We start from the raw sequence: 24193 nt of genomic DNA on the forward strand, positions 1-24193 counted from the left end.
TCCTGGGTATGAAATCCCCGAACGTTTTTTTCATTTTTTGAGTCACTTGAGAAAAAGTGACTCTATGTAATCGGTCAGTGTTAGTCTGTCCGGCCGGCCGTCCGGCCGGCCGTCCGTAGACACCACCTTAACGTTGGACTTTTCTCGGAAACTATCAAAGCGATCGGGCTCATATTTTGTTTAGTCGTGACCTCCAATGACCTCTACACTTTAACGATGGTTTCGTTGACCTTTGACCTTTTTCAAGGTCACAGGTCAGCGTCAAAGGAAAAATTAGACATTTTATATCTTTGACAAAGTTCATCGGATGTGATTGAAACTTTGTAGGATTATTCTTTACATCAAAGTATTTACATCTGTAGCCTTTTACGAACGTTATCAGAAAAACAAGGGAGATAACTAGCCTTTTCTGTTCGGCAACACACAACTTAACGTTGGGCTTTTCTCGGAAACTATAAAAGTGACCGGGCTCAAATTTTATGTGAACGTGACTCATTGTGTTGTGAAAAGCAATTTCTTCCTGTCCATCTGATGCCTCATATAATATTCAGAACTGCGAAAGTGACTCGATCGAGCGTTTGCTCTTCTTGTTTGATAAATGTCTTTGATGACGTCATATCCGGCTTTTCGTGAAAGTTGAGGCGGCACTGTCACGCCCTCATTTTTCAACCAAATTGGTTGAAATTTTGGTCAAATAATTTTCGACGAAGCCCGGACTTCGGTATTGGATTTCAACTTGGTGGCTTAAAAATTAATTAATGACTTTGGTCATTAAAAATCGGAAAATTGTAAAAAAAAATAAAAATTTATAAAACGATCCAAATTTACGTTCATCTTATTCTCCATCATTTTCTGATTCCTAAAACATATAAATATGTTATATTCGGATTAAAAACAAGCTCTGAAAATTAAATATATAAAAATTATTATCAAAATTAAATTTTCGAAATCAATTTAAAAACACTTTCATCTTATTCCTTGTCGGTTCCTGATTCCAAAAACATATAGATATGATATGTTTGGATTAAAAACACGCTCAGAAAGTTAAAACAAAGAGAGGTACAGAAAAGCGTGCTATCCTTCTTAGCGCAACTACTACCCCGCTCTTCTTGTCAGTTTCACTGCCTTTGCCATGAGCGGTGGACTGACGATGCTACGAGTATACGGTCTTGCTGAAAAATGGCATTGCGTTCAGTTTCATTCTGTGAGTTCGACAGCTACTTGACTAAATGTTGTATTTTCGCCTTACGCGACTTGTTGTTGATCCCCTTCTTTAAATGTGAAGGTGTACAGGCTTTGGAGAAAATTGTGGGGTTTTTTTTGCACTGAACCTTCAAGTTTTATGAAAAGTCTGCAATTAATATTAGGTTTAATCAAAATTGTATTTTGTGTGTGTGCTGCATTACTTGTTTATGATGCTGTTTGGGCAGACGTAAAAGCTTTGCTCCAATTAAAGGATGGCTGTTTCACAAAGATCTTGCTTGTTGTTTCGGGCCAGAACATATTTTTGACTCACATGCGAAGCAAAAGTGAGTCTATGTACTCACCCGAGTCGTCCGTCCGTCCGGCCGGCCGGCCGGCCGGCCAGCCGTCCGGCCGGCCGTCCGGAAAACTTTAACGTTGGATATTTCTTGGACACTATTCAGTCTATCAGTACCAAATTTGGCAAGATGGTGTATGATGACAAGGCCCCAAAAAACATACATAGCATCTTGACCTTGCTTCAAGGTCAAGGTCGCAGGGGCCATAAATGTCTAAAAAACAGGTATTTTTCACATTTTTCACATTTTCTCTGAAGTTTTTGAGATTGAATACCTCACCTTTATATGATATATAGGGCAAAGTAAGCCCCATCTTTTGATACCAGTTTGGTTTACCTTGCTTCAAGGTCAAGGTCACAGGAGCTCTTCAAAGTTGGATTGTATACATATTTTGAAGTGACCTTGACCCTGAACTATGGAAGATAACTGTTTCAAACTTAAAAATTATGTGGGGCACATGTTATGCTTTCATCATGAGACACATTTGGTCACATATGATCAAGGTCAAGGTCACTTTGACCCTTATGAAATGTGACCAAAATAAGGTAGTGAACCACTAAAAGTGACCATATCTCATGGTAGAAAGGGCCAATAAGCACCATTGTACTTCCTATGTCTTGAATTAACAGCTTTGTGTTGCATGACCTTGGATGACCTTGACCTTGGGTCAAGGTCACATGTATTTTGGTAGGAAAAATGTGTAAATCAGTTCTTAGTGTATGATGTCATTGCTAGGTTTAGTTATTTGACCTTGACCCTGAAGGTCAAGGTCATGTAACGGTCAAGGTCAAGCATGTGAGTCGTATGGGCTTTGCCCTTCTTGTTAGTAATAAGCTAGTCCTGTTCTTCAATAACACATTTTTTTAAGAAAAGACTGCTTAGAAAAATGTGACAGTAATGGAACAAGGAAATGTGCTCATCAAGACAAATGATGATAAATAGACGATTTGTTTCCCTCTTCCTCAGGGTTCCAGAGTTTTACTTTTACATTCTCTTTCTATGGGTCTTGGTAAGATTTTGGCCTGATGAATGTTTCAGTGCTTTGTGTGTGTGTGTGTGTGTGTGTGTGTGTGCGCACATTACTGAGCGTTTCAGTGTGTGCGTGTGTGTGTGCGTGTGTCTGTTTGTGTGAGAACTTGTGTGTTTGTATTTGTGTGTGTGCATGTGGGACAATAATGTTATGGAAATGAAAATTAAATAATGTACCTGTGTTCACTTAGAAAGTTAGTCTTGGTGTGTGTGTTTTTGTGAATGGGTGTTTACATTTAGTTTGTATCTTTGTGTAGGTGAACACACAACTGTACAGCAGCAGAGAGAAGGAGGAGCTGGCTCACCTGGTCCACGTCATGATCAACTACAACATGACCTACCGCCAGGAACGCTCACCTGAGGGACAGTACATCTACGTCTTGGACCCGTTAGTGTCATTTATCCCCCTCGTTTCTCATAGTTCAGTGTCATTTATCACCCTCGTTTCTCATAGTTCAGTGTCATTTATCACCCTCGTTTCTCATAGTTCAGTGTCATTTATCCCCCTCGTTTCTCATAGTTCACTGTCATTTATCCCCCTTGTTTCTCATAGTTCACTGTCATTTATCACCCTTGTTTCTCATAGTTCAGTGTCATTTATCACCCTCGTTTCTCTTAGTTCAGTGTCATTTATCACCCTCGTTTCTCTTAGTTCAGTGTCATTTATCACCCTCGTTTCTCATACAGTGGTACCAGCTATGTGAGGCCCCTCCGATGAGTGGACACCTCCCAATAAAGGACACACATTTTGTTGTCCTTTGGTGTAGTATCTTGACCAAAATATACCTGTCATGACTGGCCACCTACAATGTAAGGACACCTTCAGCTGGTCCAAAGGGTGTCCTTTCATCACAGGTACCACTATAGTTCAGTCTGAGTTGTTATGTGGTTGGGATCGTCTCCTTTTTGTCAAGTATTTTGTGGTAAATAAAACAAAAACATCAATTATCTGTGTCCTGTCTGTGCAGATGCCAACCTATACAAATGTTCTTGTATTTTGTATTAGTTTACGGTTCAGATCACCATTAAATTCAACTAAAATAGCTTCTGTGGCAACAATATTAACATGACAACAGTACCAGAAAGCAAACTAATAAACAAATAAAGGAAACAAACATTAAATAATATACCAAAAGTAACTCGAAGAGAAAGCAAAGAATCTGCATGACAAGTCTTGAAATATGAACCCAATGGAGAGCACGGGGGAGGTAACCATCTTGCTCTGGAAGTGCAGTTTGAAGTCAATATTACATTGAGACACTTCTGTGGAGTATCCAAGTTAGAGGCATCCAGAATAACCCTGTGAGCAACTTGTGAAGTTAAAACAATGGATGTGTATGTCCCCTATTAATTTTAATAATTTTTTTCTTTTTACTTTAACTCATTGTCTCCCAGGTACAGATATATCCGTACCCACTCATATGGCTCTATCTGACCTGGTACGGATATATCCGCTCAGACTGTTAGTTTCAGTCGCTTCCTGTAACGTCCATCTAACGCCTGAAATTCCAGCGTGTTGATACACAGTTACTACAATTCTGAGTGACCTGCTGCAGCACAGCTGGTCTCGGCTAAAAAAACCTTGGTCAACATAGGTGGGGTAGAAAGTGTTAAAAAAAAAATTCATTTTCTGTGTCTGTGAATGTGTGAGCTTATTTCTTCATTTTTGAATCATATTATTGAGTCACTTGAGAAAAAGTGACTCTATGTAATCGGTCAGTGTTAGTCTGTCCGGCCGGCCGTCCGTAGACACCACCTTAACGTTGGACTTTTCTCGGAAACTATCAAAGCGATCGGGCTCATATTTTGTTTAGTCGTGACCTCCAATGACCTCTATACTTTAACGATGGTTTCGTTGACCTTTGACCTTTTTCAAGGTCACAGGTCAGCGTCAAAGGAAAAATTAGACATTTTATATCTTTGACAAAGTTCATCGGATGTGATTGAAACTTTGTAGGATTATTCTTTACATCAAAGTATTTACATCTGTAGCCTTTTACGAACGTTATCAGAAAAACAAGGGAGATAACTAGCCTTTTCTGTTCGGCAACACACAACTTAACGTTGGGCTTTTCTCGGAAACTATAAAAGTGACCGGGCTCAAATTTTATGTGAACGTGACTCATTGTGTTGTGAATAGCAATTTCTTCCTGTCCATCTGATGCCTCATATAATATTCAGAACTGCGAAAGTGACTCGATCGAGCGTTTGCTCTTCTTGTTAATACAGTATTAGTACTGTACCCTCAAGGTTTGTGAGTGGATTTGAATGGCTTAATTGGATATGAAGGCGGAATGGGTACACAGGAGGAAACTTTCACATTTGTTAGAATCAGAAAACTCATACTCTTAGCAGTGTTTGGCTTGATACACATATAATATGTTGAAATTTTTCATGTGTTGACAGGAATGTGGAGGAGGTGGTTCGATTCTCTGGTCTCAAGCAGCGAAGACAGCTTACGTATGGAGCCAAGCAGCTCATCGCCAGAGAGGTCAGTTGCCTTGGCACAACTTAATAATGTATATATATGGACACACAGAGATGGACTGACATAAAGACACACACACATATATACACATGCACACACACTTTTTTCTCTCTCTTTCGGAAGCAAGCAGACTTGCTGTTTCAAAGAATCCCAAAACAAAGAAAAGACATTATTGTGTAAACTAGACTAAACATTCATAAGGTATCACATACATGGGTGCTTGACGTGATGATTGAAAACTGCCTTAATATTTTTCAAAGCCACCAATACCATGGGAGTATTGTTACTTTTGCTTGGTTTAGACTTTGATTTTCTTCCTGCACCCATCTGTCAGAATAATCAAAATGATTTCATCTTGTCTTATTTTATCTTTTTGTATGGCAGAGGATCATAAAGGAAGGTCAGTTTAAAATCATGGAGTTTGTGAATTTATCCGGTGCTCAGAGGATCATTCCTTTTGTTACCTTTACTTTCTGAGCTACTGAATAAAAGTGCAGTTTTGCAAATGTTTTTTTCAGAAGCAAAGAGCCTTGCAAACGCAGACGGAACATAAATAATGACTGTCTTAAAACTATGAACTTCTTGTTTGATTTCAGATTGAACTGGAGAAAATGAGAAGAAATGAAGCAGCCAACTTCTCTGAGCTGTAAGTGTTTTGTTTATTGTGTGTATGTGTTAACGCATGCTGGTAGAGGTACATGGGCAGGGATCGCGTTTACGCACAATTTTTGCGTATTTGACGCATTTTAAAAGTCGCTGATGCGTTTTTTTCCCCACACCGCGTAAGCCATACGCAAAAATATTGTAACTTTTTCTTGTCTTCACGCAGCGCTTTTGCTCTGACTTAATAATCACCCGATCCTGAAACTGACTATAGGGCTCGAGAAGTGACGACACACATGAAATCTGCGCGTCAAAACTAAAGTCCGTTTCTTTTTGCATCGAAGTATCGCAAACGAACGTAACGAGGGTATTACCAAATAATGTCTTGTCGGATAATGAAACAGACATTAGCTGCTCTCCCATCTCGCGCTTGCAAAAGGCGGAAAGTGTGTCTAGTCGTATTAGAGCGGGAAACAAACTCGCAAGGCCCGAAGGTTGGAGACAGCAGGGGTGTTATTCGACAGGCGTGCGCGGAGTTCGACAGGAAAACTCGCCGTATTTAGGTAAGGAGTGTCTTTAAGTCTTTCGTGCGTGTTTTGTTTGTGTCTGTACGTGTTTTCGTAGTACGCAAAAATATTGGTCCGTGACGCGTTTTTTTCGTTTCGTTGCGTATGACTTACGCGTTTTTTAAAAAGCTAGCGCGATCCCTGCTTGGGGTTTGGACGTATGTGTCCTCAAATAACACTCCGTGTTTTAGATTGTGGGAACTTGTTCTGAGCTGCCCATGCCATGAAAACTTGACTTGTTATGGTTTTTGGCTCACGTAAGTGTAGCCTATGCGATGCTAACTTTTGTCTGTCTGTGCGTGCGTGCGTGCGTGCGTATGTATGTATGTATGTATGTCTGTGGTAGAAACTTTAACATTTGAAGACGTCACAACATTTGAAGACGTCACATTATGACGTAAGAGGGTTAGACGTCACGCGAAGGAATTACTGAAAGTCTCGGTCATTGTTATTTTGCCGAGCGGGCCGAGACTAGTTTTTTCTTCGAAATCGGCCATTCAGATCTAGATCTAGTGTCTCGCTTTCTTGCACAGTGTCACCTATGCCGCTTACTGTGTGTGTGTGTGTGTGTGTGTGTGTGTGTGTGTGTGTGTGTGTGTGTGTGTATGTGTGTGTGTGTGTTTGTGTGACGAAGTGATTGAGTTTGTGTTACTGTTTGTCGATTTCTTACGTGAGCCTTGAAGGCTTCGCCTCTTGTTTGTTTGTTTGTTTGTTCGTTCATGGGCTGAAACTCCCACGGCTTTTACGTGTATGACCGTTTTTACCCCGCCATTTAGACAGCCATGCGCCGTTTTCGGAGGAAGCATGCTGGGTATTTTCGTGTTTCTATAACCCACCCAACTCTGACATGGATTACAGGATCTTTTTCGTGCGCACTTGGTCTTGTGCTTGCGTGTACACACGGGGGTGTTCGGACACCGAGGAGAGTCTGCACACAAAGTTGACTCTGAGAAATAAATCTCTCGCCGAACGTGGGGACGAACTCACGCTGACAGCGGCCAATTGGATACAAATCCAGCGCGCTACCGACTGAACTACATCCCCGCCCGTTATGGTTTAAATTCTTGTAATAATTATTTGTACAGATTTTGATGTACATATGCTTTTATTCATTCTGTTTGCCTAGAAATGTAACAGGGTTGAAAGAAAATACAAGATTGGACACGGAAGACTGCAGAATACAAGTACATGTCATTTCTTTTTGTGTGTGTGTTTCAGTCAAACCCCTTCAAGAATTCCCAACCACAAGCAGTCATTGGAAGCAAAACCTGTCAGAGAGGAGAAGGTGGGTTAAACTTGAAACGAACTTTTAAAATAGCTGAAAGAAAGCTTTTTAAAAAACCCAGATATTCTTGTATTATTAAGGTCAATTAATCAGACCTGGGAACCCATACGATTTTGCCGTATTTTGTACGCATGATTGTCGAGAATACGATCAGTGGGAAAAAAATACGACGAGAAAAATTCCTAGACTACTTTTCTTCACAAGCCCATCCCGAAGCCGATCCAGTATTTTAGCACATGATTACGTCAATATATTAGCTGCCGTCGAAAAAAATATAATCGGATCGTGTCAATCAATCAAAACAACCAGGCAAACGAAAGTACGGTATTTGGCGAAATCGGCTCCGAGAATAAACAAGTGAAACAAAGAAGAAAAGTGAAAAAGTTTGAAGAAAAATATCACACACACAATTTGTAACCAACACACACATGTAGTCCCGCCCGGAATAAGCTTTATTGGGATGATTTACGACTTTTGCGCACATTTCGAGCAGACGAAAACACAACATGGCGGCTCTCGCTCCTCCAACTATCGCGAGACACAAAAAAAACTAAATCTCGCGCGCGCGAGATCCTGATACATCTGGTGTTTCTCTGTACGCTTGTCACGACGACTTGTTGACAAACGAAGATTCGCGAAAGAAAGAGAAAAGCGCCGAGTTTTGAGTAGAGAGCTAATAAAGTACCGGTAATCGCTAATCGAGCGAAATGAAAATCCGCGGCGACTTCCATTAGGTGAATGCTATTCAAGTTTAGGTAACGTTTTAGCCGCATCTTTTTATAAGCCGCAATGCGTTTTTTGTTTTTTTTAAAGTCGCGGCTTGTAGTCCATCAAATACGGTACAGTTTTTGTCAGTAAAAATTGAAAAAAGCAGTTGTTTTAAATGTATAGGTAAACTTAATTAACGATGTGATGGACGCGCATGAGGCATGTTTTAATCATGGATGTGTAAACGCTGTGTGGAGTACGCTCATTTTTCTGAAAATACACCAAGTTTGTTTGAGAATACCCAAAGTGCAAAACAGGGGTTCCCAGGTCTGATGAATGATTGCTGAAAGGAATGTTGATTCTTCTGGAAGTTGATGATGTATAAGTTGCCCAGTCATGTAAATGTTATCATAGATCACCATAGTTTGATAACGAATACAGTGGAACCCCCCTTTTAAGACCTCCAGAAATCTGAGAAAGTCGGGTCTTAAAAAAGAGGGAGTCTTAAAATGGGGGTAAATTGACAGAGGATATGAACTGGGTGGCCGAGTGGTAACGCACTTGCGCTCGGAAGCGAGAGGTTGCGAGTTCGACCCTGGGTCAGGGCGTTAGCAATTTTCTCCCCCCTTTCCTAACCTAGGTGGTGGGTTCAAGTGCTAGGCATAAATAAAAAATGTCCACCAAAATACCCGTGTGACTTGGAATAATAGGCCGTGAAAAGTAGGATATGCGCCGAAATGGCTGCGATCTGCTGGTCGATGTGAATGCGTGATGTATTGTGTCAAAAATTCCATCTCACACGGCATAAATAGATCCCTGCGCCTTGAGTCCGAGTCTGGAGATACGCGCACGATATAAGACTTCATATAACATAACAGACAATCTGAATAACTAAGGTCTTAAAAGGGAGGAAGGGCTGGGGGGATGTAGCTCAGTCGGTAGCGCGCTGGATTTGTATCCAGTTAGCCGCTATCAGCGTGAGTTCGTCCCCACGTTCGGCGAGAGATTTATTTCTCAGAGTCAACTTTGTGTGCAGACTCTCCTCGGTGTCCGAACACCCCCGTGTGTACACGCAAGCACAAGACCAAGTGCGCAACGAAAAAGATACTGTAATCCATGTCAGAGTTCGGTGGGTTATAGAAACACGAAAATACCCAGCATGCTTCCTACGAAAGCGGCGTATGGCTGCCTAAATGGCGGGGTAAAAACGGTCATACACGTAAAGTTCCACTCGTGCAAAAACACGAGTGTACGTGGGAGTTTCAGCCCACGAACGCAGAAGAAGAAGAAAAGGGAGGAAGTCTTAAATTAAGGGTCTTTTAAGGGGGGTTCCACTGTATATATTGATTGTTACCAACTCATAAGGGAATTTCTGCTTTACTAATGACGAGAAGTTATGCAGGATTTTTTGAGTTGGAGTTGACTGAAGGTATCTGTATTTTTCCTGACAAATTTGAACCCTGATTGTTACCATGTATGTTGATACTACATGAACATATTCCTCTCCCTGTCTTGGGAAGTTCAAATGCTATGATGTTTGTGTTCAGGGCTGAAGTGCACAAGAACGATACCAACTGGTAGGGAGCCAGCCGCGGTGGTGTTGAATTGGTTGAAATTAACATTTGTTGTGATTTCAATGAATCTGACCCTGTGGTTTGTTAACTGTTCTTTCTCGTTTGGTTGGCAACCACTTTCGGTTTGTGCTCCTTAGCCCAGGTCTCTTTTTCTTGTCTCTCTGACCGTCCATATGTTTCTACATTGATCTTTGTACACATTCTGGCTGCATGATTTTGCACATGTGCTTGCAATGTGTTTCGTCTTGTTGAGTCACTTGAGAAAAAGTGACTCTATGTAATCGGTCAGTGTTAGTCTGTCCGGCCGGCCGTCCGGCCGGCCGGCCGGCCGTCCGGCCGTAGACACCACCTTAACGTTGGACTTTTCTCGGAAACTATCAAAGCGATCGGGCTCATATTTTGTTTAGTCGTGACCTCCAATGACCTCTACACTTTAACGATGGTTTCGTTGACCTTTGACCTTTTTCAAGGTCACAGGTCAGCGTCAAAGGAAAAATTAGACATTTTATATCTTTGACAAAGTTCATCGGATGTGATTGAAACTTTGTAGGATTATTCTTTACATCAAAGTATTTACATCTGTAGCCTTTTACGAACGTTATCAGAAAAACAAGGGAGATAACTAGCCTTTTCTGTTCGGCAACACACAACTTAACGTTGGGCTTTTCTCGGAAACTATAAAAGTGACCGGGCTCAAATTTTATGTGAACGTGACTCCCAGTGACCTCTACACTTTGACGTCTGCTTTGGTGACCTTTGACCTTTTTCAAGGTCACAGGTATGCTTCAGGTATGCATTGTGTTGTGAATAGCAATTTCTTCTTGTCCATCTGATGCCTCATATAATATTCAGAACTGCGAAAGTGACTCGATCGAGCGTTTGCTCTTCTTGTTTTTGACAGGAGTGGTTTCTGTACTTTTCCTTTACTCTTTTGTTTCCTTAACTAAGAATCTGTATTTCTTTGCAGCCACGGACAAACTTTTTTGCTGGTTTCACACGGAAGAAACGCGAGCAGTCAACTATACCTGATGAGGCTCAAAAAGGTATGGTGGCGTTTGCTTAGGTACATGTGTGTGTGTGTGTGTGTGTGTGTGTGTGTGTGTGTGTGTGTGTGTGTGTGTGTGTGTGTGTGTGTGTGTGTGTGTGTGTGTGTGTGTGTGTGTGTGTGCGCTTGCGTGCGTGTGTGTGTGTGTTGCAACAGGTTTCTCTCTCAGTCTGATTGTATGCGTGTGTGTGTGTTGCTACTGGTTTCTCTCTCAGTCTGTGTGTGTGTGTGTGTGTGTGTGTGTGTGTGTGTGTGTGTGTGTTGCAACAGGTTTCTCTCTCAGTCTGTGTGTGTGTGTGTGTGTGTGTGTGTGTGTGTGTGTGTGTGTGTAATAACTATAGTGTCTTGCTCTGCCTGTATATGATTTGTTTGATAGGCAGTATACACAAGATGGTATACTGAATAACTCTTCACAAGGAATGAACATGAGTTTAAGGTTGAATATAAATCTTGCTTTGTTACAGAGAAAAAAGACAAGGCGCCAGAGAAAAATGTTCTTGATACAGTGATTTGGTTCCACTTCAAGGAAGGATACTCTAATGCCGTGCGGAAGAACGTCAAAATGCAAGATCTTCTCTGACGCACTCTATCTCTTGTTATTGTGAACAGTTCAGTGTGAGACGGAGATGTGAACGTTGTTCTGATCTGGTGAGATTAAACGGATGCAGCTGTTATTACTGTTTGGAAGTTTTTCAATCTCCAAACAGAGGAAGATACTGAAATTAGAAGTTTTTCAATCTCCAAACAGAGGAAGATACTGAAATTAGAAGTTTTTCAATCTCCAAACAGAGGAAGATACTGAAATTAGAAGTTTTTCAATCTCCAAACAGAGGAAGATACTGAAATTAGAAGTTTTTCAATCTCCAAACAGAGGAAGATACTGAAATTAGAAGTTTTTCAATCTCCAAACAGAGGAAGATACTAAAATTAGAAGTGTTTCAATCTCCAAACAGAGGAAGATACTGAAATTAGAAGTGTTTCAATCTCCAAACAGAGGAAGATACTGAAATTAGAAGTTTTTCAATCTCCAAACAGAGGAAGATACTGAAATTAGAAGTTTTTCAATCTCCAAACAGAGGAAGATACTGAAATTAGAAGTTTTTCAATCTCCAAACAGAGGAAGATACTGAAATTAGAAGTTTTTCAATCTCCAAACAGAGGAAGATACTGAAATTAGAAGTGTTTCAATCTCCAAACAGAGGAAGATACTGAAATTAGAAGTGTTTCAATCTCCAAACAGAGGAAGATACTGAAATTAGAAGTGTTTCAATCTCCAAACAGAGGAAAATACTGAAATTAGAAGTTTTTCAATCTCCAAACAGAGGAAGATACTGAAATTAGAAGTGTTTCAATCTCCAAACAGAGGAAGATACTGAAATTAGAAGTTTTTCAATCTCCAAACAGAGGAAGATGCTGAAATTAGAAGTTTTTCAATCTCCAAACAGAGGAAGATACTGAAATTAGAAGTTTTTCAATCTCCAAACAGAGGAAGATACTGAAATTAGAAGTGTTTCAATCTCCAAACAGAGGAAGATACTGATATCAGAAGTGTTTCAATCTCCAAACAGAGGAAGATACTGAAATTAGAAGTTTTTCAATCTCCAAACAGAGGAAGATACTAAAATTAGAAGTTTTTCAATCTCCAAACAGAGGAAGATACTGAAATTAGAAGTTTTTCAATCTCCAAACAGAGGAAGATACTGAAATTAGAAGTGTTTCAATCTCCAAACAGAGGAAGATACTGAAATTAGAAGTTTTTCAATCTCCAAACAGAAAAAGATACTGAAAATTGCTGTGGCCTGCTCTTTTTTTTTCCATCAGAAAAAAATCACTACTACCCAAATACTACACCCCCATCCCCAAACCTCTCTTTTTGTCTAACTGTCTGCCTTTTGCCCTTTTTCTCCTCTGCCAGTAACCCTTGAGAGTTCTCTTATTGAAGCAAGAAAAGACTTGGTCAGTTGGTGTCTCCAAAAATTCTAAGGAGTTTTTGTTTCACAGTTCGTCTTTCTTCACATGGGCCCGTGTGACATGGATACATGTTTTCCTTGGTAATGGTATGCATGTAGAAACGCAGAGACAGACAGACGCATGTACGCACGCATGCATGCTTCTGTCTGCAAGTTAATTTATATTCTTTATGTGTACAGTTTGTTGATTTTGTTTATGCAGATAAATTTATATCTTAAAATAGTTTGCCATTATAAAAGATTTCATGAACTGCATCCTGCTTGGACTTATCACTTGCAACAAACACAAATCAAATAAAGGCGATGTGCAGTTGAACAAACCTGTATATTTGTCCACAGTTATTTGTTGGCAGTCTTTGCTAACTTTTGGAATGATGTACTGTTAAGACATGTACTGTGAAATGTATATATTGTGAATAAAAGTAAACTGTTAGATGTCTTTGTGGGTTCTTTTTCCAGATCCTTTTTTGACTCACATGCGAAGCAAAAGTGAGTCTATGTACTCACCCGAGTTGTCCGTCCGTCCGGACGTCCGGAAAACTTTAACGTTGGATATTTCTTGGACACTATTCAGTCTATCAGTACCAAATTTGGCAAGATGGTGTATGATGACAAGGCCCCCAAAAACATACATAGCATCTTGACCTTGCTTCAAGGTCAAGGTCGCAGGGGCCATAAATGTTGCCTAAAAAACAGCTATTTTTCACATTTTTCCCATTTTCTCTGAAGTTTTTGAGATTCAATACCTCACCTATATATGATATATAGGGCAAAGTAAGCCCCATCTTTTGATACCAGTTTGGTTTACCTTGCTTCAAGGTCAAGGTCACAGGAGCTCTTCAAAGTTGGATTGTATACATATTTTGAAGTGACCTTGACCCTGAACTATGGAAGATAACTGTTTCAAACTTAAAAATTATGTGGGGCACATGTTATGCTTTCATCATGAGACACATTTGGTCACATATGATCAAGGTCAAGGTCACTTTGACCCTTATGAAATGTGACCAAAATAAGGTAGTGAACCACTAAAAGTGACCATATCTCATGGTAGAAAGAGCCAATAAGCACCATTGTACTTCCTATGTCTTGAATTAACAGCTTTGTGTTGCATGACCTTGGATGACCTTGACCTTGGATCAAGGTCACATGTATTTTGGTAGGAAAAATGTGTAAAGCAGTTCTTAGTGTATGTCATTGCTAGGTTTAGTTATTTACCCTGAAGGTCAAGGTCATGTAAAGGTCAAGGTCAAGCATGTGAGTCGTATGGGCTTTGCCCTTCTTGTTTGGGTGTGTGTGGGGATGTGAAAGCTTGCTGTGGGAGTAACTGGTTCCATCGCAATCACACACACACACACACACACACATGCACACTAATTTTGTCATTGCCCACAACCAAACTGTTGTTGTACAATTGTATGTGCATGTAATACAAATAATGTAATACAAACTGCCAAATCAAACGAAAAAGTCACACGTCTTTGCAGGAGGGGGGAGGAGGGGGGGGGGGGAAGAGAAATTCGTTATACGTGTATTTATACTTTAGATGAATATTGTGAGCCCAGCTTTTGTCTGAACATTATCTTCATTTCTAAGAACGTGGTTCTGTAACATCAACACAGATAGTACTTGCAGTCAGTCAAATCTTATCTGCCACCAGTGTTGTATGTCTGCCAAGTTAAAGAAATATTTCTCCGGGGGAACCACTGCATGTTTATGTCAGGACTGAGATTGGAATCTCAAACAATTCATAAAATGTCTGCTTCAAATATCAGCTGTGTTAGTAATCAGTTTGGTCTCTTTTTCATGAGACCAAAATGGTTTTTTTCGAGCTTTGGCTGTCTGAGCTCTGTACACGTAAAATTTCACAAATCAAGAGAAAAACTGTCGAATTATACCCGTAAGGCCCCACGCTCAATGTCACATTTTAATATATATATTCGTCTTAAATCTCGTGCTTCTTAAAACTGTCACGCTCATTGGACAGAACCTGACTGAGGAATGGAGTAAGACATATTTTGACAGGTGTGATAAGCTTCACACACCTGACTGGCTAGAGATGTCAGTGTGGTGCGTCACTGAGGCTTCGCCGGCATTGGAATTTACCGGTCTTTGGTCGTATCAGTCTGAGTCGCTCAAAAATGTTCCAGAGTAGAGCAAAAAAGATAACGAATAACTCTTAATTAACCCTTTTAACACTAGATAGAGCTAATTGTTCTGAACACATTTTCTTCTGAAGCACTATATAAACGTGTTTAACATTTGTATTTTGTTTAATAGTGAACAAAACACGTCTACCGTTGGCCCTTCAGACAGACTAAACTCATTTTGTTCTTGGTACGGTAAGGAAGAGTACATTATTATTGCTCTGCCCAGGCTTTTATGTGGAATACGAAAATCCTTCCAGGTAGACACATACCACGAACAGTCTGGCTGGTTTGCGTGCAGTGCATGGATTTTGCTTTCTGAAGTTATAATAGTGTTTACTGACACCGGTGTAACACGACATTTTTACTCCACGAAAAATGTACTCCGGCGTAAATATTTCGTACGAAATTCTTACTCCGAGTACACTTTTTGTACGAGAAAAGAACTCCCCAAGGCACGAAAAAATTACTCCCTCCACGAAATTTTTACTCCCCATTTTTTTTACTTCCAGTAAAAAATCTCGTACGCAAAAATGGGATGCGGGTGAAGGGATAATGCCAATAAGTGATCTCGCGCACACGAATGTCGCGCTACCCTCCTTCCACCCCTTCCACCACCAAGACTAACAGGGGACAAGGGAATAAAAATGTCGTACACCTGGCATGGGAAGTTAAATTGCTTGTGTTGGGGTGAAGTAATTTATTCGTTATTCATTCGTCAGGGGAGTAACATTTTTGTACGAAATGTTAACTCGGAACTCCCCTGTCTTGGGGAGTAATTTTATCGTGTAATGGGGGAGTGCTTTTTTCGTACGAAATGTTTACTCCGGAGTAAACATCTCGTGGGAGTAATTTTCTCGTGTTACACCGGTCTCAATTTAAAAATCTTTTCTGAAAACATACAAAAATAAATCGTACTCCGCACGGAACGCAGCGGGGCTGTTGATTTTCGGTGAGTCCTGTGGGAGGGACGCTCTTCCACCATTGTAAAGGCCTTAACAAATCGGTGAGGGTTTACTTGATGGTTTACATAGAAGGATGGTATCTTTAAATTCTAAAATCTGACTTTGCGTCCTTCAGACTTTCCAGTATTGTTTGTTGCACTTTTCATCAAGGTAAACTATTCACAAAATTAGTGTTAGTGGCTCTAAATAGCAGTATAGACCGGGATTACCCGCAGGCTTTCAAGCTTTACAAAATGCTGTCTTCCCGCAGCTGAGAAAATCTCTCTGTGTTTTTTTTTGTATGTCTTTCGGTCTCTTTTTCTCTTTCATCATTTTCCCTCTCTCCGAGTTTCGCTGTCACTCACATGCACACACGTACGCACACACACACACGCCCGCACGCACACACGGCGTACAGAGGCATAACTACCCATAATTTATATACACACGCACATACACGCACGCACGGAAGTGTACTAGTTTCTACCATTTTGACAAAACCATACAATTCAGTTACGCAGCACAGACTGCTTGGTTTTTAAAGGCACAGTAAGCCTCCCGTAAACCATCACAGATACAGGGCCGGACCAAATGAGTTGTGAGGGGGGGTTCCTCCTTTTTTGGGGGGGCAAATCAGCGAAGTGGCGAAGCCACAAGCGCGCGAACTTGGGGGGTCCGGGGGCATGCTCCCCCGGAAAATTTGTGAAAAACGGTTAAAATCTGTGCAATCTGGTGCATTCTGGGCCTTGTTTGGAGGGTTAAGGCCTGTCAGTGTGAGTTGGTGGGGGGGGGGGGGGGGGTACCTTTTTCTCATCGGATTTCACATTGAATAAAATTTGTTAGAGACACACACAAAATTTATTTTAAAAAAACAAAAACAAAAAACACTCAAAGCAAGGTACATGCTTTTTCCAGGGGTGGGGTTCCGGAACCCCTGGAACCTCCCCCCCCCCCCCCCCCTGGGTCCGGCCCTGCAGATACTGTCAGGCTTTTACACACAGTACAAACACCCTTCCATTTGAACGCTCAGTCACCAAACGGGAACATCCTAGGTGCCCTACGTAAACACACGGCATCATTGCAGAGCGCCTAGAACTGTACCCACGGAATATGCGCGATATATAAGCGTCCTATTGATTGATTGATTGAAATCATAAAAGAATTCTTTTTTCATCAAGACAAGATCAGTACAATTCAAAGTTTTGAAAAAAGAAACGCCGGGAAGCAGGGTCACGCAAGGTCGTGGTTCTCGTGCGACGGTTTATACCTATCGCCAGTTCCTCTGAACAGTCAAACGCCATCGCTAGAGTTCTTGTGAACCACAGCCGTTTGTTTCGTGCATAGTCAGAGGTACTTAATAACGTGCTATTGCAGATAAGTTCACAGCGAGTCGCATTCAAATTACTAACTGACGACTACATTGTGAAAAAGGGAAACTTGATCACATGGGTTCACGATGGCTCAGGGGTAAGATAAACCACGCAAAAATAAATTCTTTGAAAATTGCTCGCTCTTTACGGAGGGTACCTAGGATGTTCCCGTTTGGTGAGCGTTCAAATGGAAGGGTGTTTGTACTGAGTGTAAAAGCCTGACAGTATCTGTGATGGTTTACGGGAGGCTTACTGTGCCTTTAACCCACCAGGCGAGGTCGGGATGCGACCCCACGACCTTCCGCTTGGGATGCCTGTGTCTAATCCACTTGGCCAGTGTGCCCGTCAGTCGCATTCGCGGTACTACATGGATTACAACCAGAGACACTTGCTGGGCTGAAAAAAACTGCATTTTTGACCAGAACAAGACATTTGACACAGATCGAGAAAGCCATAAAGGATTGTCGAGACTCTGTTTTAAATGCCGTATATTGGTCAAAAATACAAATAACATTTGAGTTAGAATTCTTATCTTCTTACGATTAAACGCATACAGACATGCACTCTTTTGTAGCCTCCGCCAGCGGCCGCCTAAATTCTGAGCTTTAGTCGGCCTCTGACATTTCGTGGCCCAAAGCAGGGCAATCCAATGTTTAATCGATACAGTAACACCCCCCACCCCCTCCTTTTTTAAGATCCCCAGTTTAAGACTTCCTCCTTTTTAAGACTCTTTTTTCAGATTTTCACTTCATAACCTCTGTAGTCTTCCGCCTGAGAACTGGACACAACAGACTTAACCAGCATCTCCACAAGAAGCTGCATGTTGTGCCCTCCCCCATGTGTTCTTGTGGAGAAGCAGAGCACGACACGGCCCACATCCTACGAGACTGCAGGAACCACCAGGTGCCGAGAGAGGAAATCTGGCCATTGCCGGAGTCCCTGCACAACAAGCGGCTGTACGGGCCAGTGGCTGCGCTGCAGATCTAGAGGACCACTAATTATATCTCAAGATCTGGACTCCAAGTGTGATCGGCGATCGAAAAGAAGAAGACCTCTGTAGTAAATTCACCTCCATGTTTACACTCCCTCCCGTTAAAGACCTGAATTTCTTAGATTGTTTTTAAAAGGTTTTAAAAAGGGGATTCCACTGTACATAAACCAGTAAACCAACTTTGTCAGGTGAAATCTTTCGAACATACCGCAAACCAGCCGGGCAGTCTAGAGTATCATACTTACTGTATGATCAGTAACGCCTTCTGGAAAGTCGGAATTACTTCCTTGGATGTGTATGAGACCAACCATCTTTCTTTCTGTGCAAACGCTAATCATGCCTCTGAAACGTGTCCCCCCCCCCCCCCCCCCCCCCCCCGGGGAATTAAGTTTGGCAGTCTCTACTTTTTCTCCAGCCTGTCTCTGTGAAGTTCTATTCAGCAGACTTATAAAGAATCACTGATATCACCGTATTTCGTTAATATTGTCAACAATGACTACGAATAACTTGAGTCCCGGTATTGCCTAATGAAATGGTCGCATGTGATATTTTATTTCGAAGAGAGAGAAAAAATAAACCACCAAAAAACTGACGCCGTTCAACCACCTAACTTTTTGATGTTTAATAAAAACCGGTGTACAACGAAGTTCAGCTTGTCTTTCTTTTTTGTCCGAGACAAGTGCCCCTCTCTGGCTTTCTCCCCCTCTCCCTCCCTCCCTCTCTCTCTCTCTCTCTCTCACTCACTCCCTCCCTCCCTCTCTCTCTCTCTTTCTGTCTCTCTCCCTCTCTCTCTCTCTCCCTTTGTCCCTCCCTATTTCTCTCTGTCTCTGTGTCTCTCTCTCCCCCCCCTCTCTCTCTCACAGTGTCTGTTATTCTCCCATTTTCCTACGTCTAACTCACCCGTCCGCCTTCATCAACGTCCCGGATGGGGCGGCCAAATTGGTTAAGATGGTGGTCTGGAAATTTTTATCCCAATAAACATAGGAATAAAGTCTTAATTCTGAAATTTGCTTTGTTGGGGCCGGGGATATTGCCATAAAAGAAAGGCGGATCGGCGGTAGGAAATCGAATTTGTCGCTGCTTATTAATTTATGACGCCGAGCCCAGAGCCTCGGCTTCGGCGCCCTCTGACAGCGCATGCTCCGCGTGGCCTCGTTCTGGCTACTAACGCATTCACGTGCACTTCCCTGCGCGGCGCGGGGGTGACGGGGACAGCACGTGACAGCCCGGTCCCCGGGGGGTGTGGCTAGCGGCCCCGGGGGGAGCCGTTCAGGGGCTGTGTGAGTGGTACTGCTGTGAGAGGGGGGAGGGGGGGGGGGGGGCAGAGTGAAAGGAGACTCTCCCCTCTGACAGAGACGCCATGTGGACTGTCGCCTGGTCTGACAGCTGAACAGCTAGAGGTGCCATCCTGGTCTCTTCTGTTCCCTTTTCTATTCCGTTTTTTTAGCGACTCATCTTCTTTAACTTTCACTTAGTTTCCTCCTTGCCGCGCGGAAGACGTTCAGTTCAACGTCTTGGTGTCACTTGTGGGCGGGGCTGCGGGATATGACAAACATTTTGTGCCCTAAGTGTGTTATTAAACATGGCTTAGTGTTGCCCGAGAAGCCCAGCATGCATTGCGTCGCCAGCTTGTACATACCACTCTTAATTTCGAGACTGTCTGCTAATTTTTATTTTCTCACATTTCTAATGTCAAAAGCCTTCATTTCTTCACATTCACGCGTACAACCGTCACAGTGAATCGCATGTTAATTGTGGTGCTCCCCCCCCCCCCCCCCCGTCACCCCCCCCCCCCTCACCCACCACTGATTTGTATATAGCGGCTATTGAATATCCTAACACAGTTGACGATGTTCGGAAATAGCTCTGTCGAATAGTGAAAACTGAAACATCGAGGCACGTTATACCACGTGACATTATAGGTCAGCCATACGCGAGGGGTGTGTATCATAAATAAATCCCTGCGCCTTGAATATGTGCGCGATATAAATTGCATAAAATAAAAAATTAAAAAATAAATCCCTGCGCTTAGAACTGTACCCACGGAATACGCGCGATATAAGCCTCATATTGATTGATTGATTGTTATGTTATATGAAGTCTTATATCGCGCGCGTATCTCCAGACTCGGACTCAAGGCGCAGGGATCTATTTATGCCGTGTGAGATGGAATTTTTTACACAATACATCACGCATTCACATCGACCAGCAGATCGCGGCCATTTCGGCGCATATCCTAGACCCTACTTTTTACGGCCTATTATTCCAAGTCACACGGGTATTTTGGTGGACATTTTTTTTTATCTATGCCTATACAATTTTGCCAGGAAAGACCCTTTTGTCAATCGTGGGATCTTTAACGTGCACACTCCAATGTAGTGTACACGAAGGGACCTCGGTTTTTCGTCTCATCCGAAAGACTAGCACTTGAACCCACCACCTAGGTTAGGAAAGGGGGGAGAAAATTGCTAACGCCCTGACCCAGGGTCGAACTCGCAACCTCTCGCTTCCGAGCGCAAGTGCGTTACCACTCGGCCACCCAGTCTGTATCAAGGTGCACGTATGGAAACACACCCCTCGCAAGTGACTGACCTATATATATAATATCACGTGGGAAAACTTGTCTTGATGTTTCCAAGAGTTTTCACTCTTTTACAACACGTACATACAAACCCGGGAGAAAATTATTTCCGGAATTCCTCTAATACGGGAGTATTGCCCCGATCCATCAGATGAATATCGGACTTTATTTCACTACCCCGCGTCTTTTCATCAGTAAACTAGGTGTGTCTCCGTCAGTAGTATGATCCGTGCGCAAAGTCAGAGTACGATAGTTCTATTTCTGTTGAAAGAAAGTCACACAATCTCAAGTTGCAGAAATCTCTAAATCGTTATGAAAACGCATAAGAATAATCATGCCTTGCGAAAGAGCTATCGCACAGACACACGATTTGTGTGATTAGGATTTATAAAGGCTCCAATGTGCATTTCAAAAACGGCTTTTTACAATTTTAGACGGAAAATTTGGAATGTGGGGGGAAGTTAAGGTCGTATTTTTATGATACGCAAAATATCAATAAATATTTCTAAATCTTAATTTTCATCAATTTTTACATATTAATGGATATTGATAAGTGATGTTAAAGGCACAGTAAGCCTTCCGTAAACCATCACTGAGCTCCCCGAGCCTCTACATACAGTGCAAGCATACTTCCATTTGAACGCTCACCGAACGGGAACACCCTGGCTGCTTTCTGTCGAGAGTGAGACATTTTCAACGAATTTATTTTCGTTTACTATGCGAACGGACAATCAGGCGCCTCGTTTTGGTGCTAGACCTAACTTTTAAGATCTAAATAATAAATTGACAGCTTGTTACACAAACATTCTTAAATCATAAAAGAATTCTTTTTTCATCAAGACAAGATCAGTACAATTCGAAGTTTTGAAAGTTTGAAAAAAGAAAAGCCCGGAAACGTGTCACGCAGAACGTCTTTCTCGTAGTAGATGACGGTTGTGCCTGGCGCCAGTTCCTCTGAACCGTCAACTGCCGTCAACTCTAGTTCGCAGCCGTTTGTGGCGTTTTAGATTCAGAGGTACACAATAACGTGCTATTGCAGATAAGCTTACAGCGAGTCGCATTGAAATCACAAACTGACGACTAAATTGTGGGAAAAAAAGGAAACTGGATCACACGGGTTCACGATGGCTCAGGGGTAAGATAAACCACGCAAAAATAAATTCTTTGAAAATTGCTCGCTCCTTTCGGAGGGCACCTAGGATGTTCTCAAGCGGTGAGTGTTTAAATGAAAGGGTGTTCGTACTGTGTGTAAAAGCCTGACTGTATCTGTGATGGTTTACGGGAGGCTTACTGTGCCTTTAATTTTGAGCCTGCACCCAGGCTAATAACCAGTGCTCAAGTTATGTGAGCAGGGACCTCTCTCTTTTCTGTTGCATTCTGTTTTACTGGTATGACTCGGTGATAATCTGCTTGTGGGTGCAATTTTCCTGGAAGCTTTCAAGAAAACAATTGCTGTCTCAAGGAATTTTGAAATAGAAAATGATACAGGAAGAGGAGACAGTTATAAGCAATGAAATGGCACACACGCACACACGCGCACACGCGCACAAACACACACGCACAACACAACACAACACACCACTACAACACACCACACCACCCCCCTCACACACACACACCGTGACACGTACACGTACGTACGTACGTATATTCATACACACACACGCACATACACACACACACACACACGCACATACATACACACACACACACATAGGTAACACCGTACTATACGCTCTGTACAAAAAGAGAGAAAAATACTGAAGGCGTTACAAATGTTACATAAGGAGAATGAATAACAAGATCAGCATCCGCAGCAGAAGCGACAACAACAACAACAACAACAACACCAACACCACCATCATCAACAACAACAACAAGTCGTAAACCCAGAACATTTTCTGCCACCTCTTTTTTTACATGCAGTATGTGAGTTTACAACACAGCACAGCCTCCCGGCCCTGACCGCCCAAAAAGGCCGTAATGTAATAAAGTGAAATTAATGGGAGCTGACTAAATAAGAAGATAATCTTATTTCAGGTTACAGTTATGGCTGGAGATAACCACGTGAAAGATAAGAAGGATGGCTTGCATTCCCCCAAACAATGTCTGCAGAGGAAAACCTCCTCATTCGTATTTGTCAAAACTTATTGTGTAAGGCTGAAATCTTTCCCTATTAGCTTATTCATTGTGTTTGCAGCACTGGCCTTGTGCCCCTTCGCCAAATCCCTTTTGCTGAAAATAAATATTCTAACCCCCTCGAGCTGCCGGAGACAAAAAGCCCTCGGCCGCCGCTCCAGCGCAAGACAAAAACACGCCTCAAATCCGTAAGTAACAATATTATCCCCTTCATTACATTACTTCCCGTTTTAGGGTTTGTCTTTCAATTAGGGGAGAGAAAACGCAATTTGGTGGATCATGCTTGGGGTAGGAAACAAGCCGTAACGTGGTTTACCCCTCGCGGACCTGTCCCGCTAGACGGGCTTGAAAAAAGACAGGTCCGTGCTAATTTGACCAAATTACATTTCTAAGGAAAGCAGGCAAGAGTTTAGCGCGCGGCAGCATTATCCTCATCACGGTGATCTAATCAGATAAGAAGTCGTCTGCATACCGCCTTTCTTCTCAATGTGATTACGGCGCCATGTTTGAACGGCCGTTGGACAGGCGCGTGCGCAGTGATGTATTTCCGGTCCCAAGGTAACGTTTATTCAGATGGAAGATCCCGGCCCCCTATACCCCGCCTTCATGTTTTATTCAACAATGTATATTATTATTCACCCAACACTCAAACCGGATTACGGACTCGGATTATTTTCAACAATGAACATGTCGAATTGAAAGGAGATAGTGTTTTAAAAGTCTTGGGAACATCAGTGAACAAAACCCTTTTTATTCTTTTATTTGTTCACCCACGCAGCAAACCGTGCCTTGAAACAACCATCCGAACACGAAGCGGAAGCCGGTGCCATGTTTATCTCCACCTGCTCTTATATGTAGCAAACCATCATTGTTTTAGTTGAACTTTTGGCCATAACATAAGGACATTCCGGAGAACAAGACAATTTTTCACCTCTGTTCACTAAGTCCTGCTTTTAACTCCAGTTCCATCTTCAGCCAGACAGACACGGGAACACTGTTCCATACTACAGTGTCATTTTCAGACAGATTGACATGGGAACACTGTTCTACACTACAGGGTCATCTTCAGTCAGGTAGACACGGGAATACTGTTCTACACTGCAGGGTCATCTTTAGCCAGGCAGACATGGGAACACTGTTCTACACTGCAGGGTCATCTTTAGCCAGACAGACATGGGAACACTGTTCTTCACTACAGGGTCATCTTTAGCC

At 42.2% G+C, this 24193-nt stretch overlaps 1 protein-coding gene across 1 annotated transcript in view; it reads left to right on the top strand.

The window, feature by feature from the left end:
• LOC138958451 (chromosome transmission fidelity protein 18 homolog) overlaps positions 1-13263 on the top strand; it is a 41056-nt gene extending 27793 nt beyond the window's left edge. Inside the window, exons 19-24 of the mRNA XM_070329605.1 lie at positions 2828-2958; positions 4977-5061; positions 5655-5704; positions 7446-7512; positions 10762-10837; positions 11304-13263. Of these exons, the coding sequence (XP_070185706.1) occupies positions 2828-2958; positions 4977-5061; positions 5655-5704; positions 7446-7512; positions 10762-10837; positions 11304-11419 (525 nt within the window). The 3' untranslated portion in view covers positions 11420-13263. The remainder of the gene's footprint in view (positions 1-2827; positions 2959-4976; positions 5062-5654; positions 5705-7445; positions 7513-10761; positions 10838-11303) is intronic.
• Positions 13264-24193: the final 10930 nt, after the last annotated feature.

This window comes from Littorina saxatilis, linkage group LG2 (genome assembly GCF_037325665.1).
Source record: "Littorina saxatilis isolate snail1 linkage group LG2, US_GU_Lsax_2.0, whole genome shotgun sequence".
NCBI lineage: Eukaryota > Metazoa > Mollusca > Gastropoda > Littorinimorpha > Littorinidae > Littorina > Littorina saxatilis.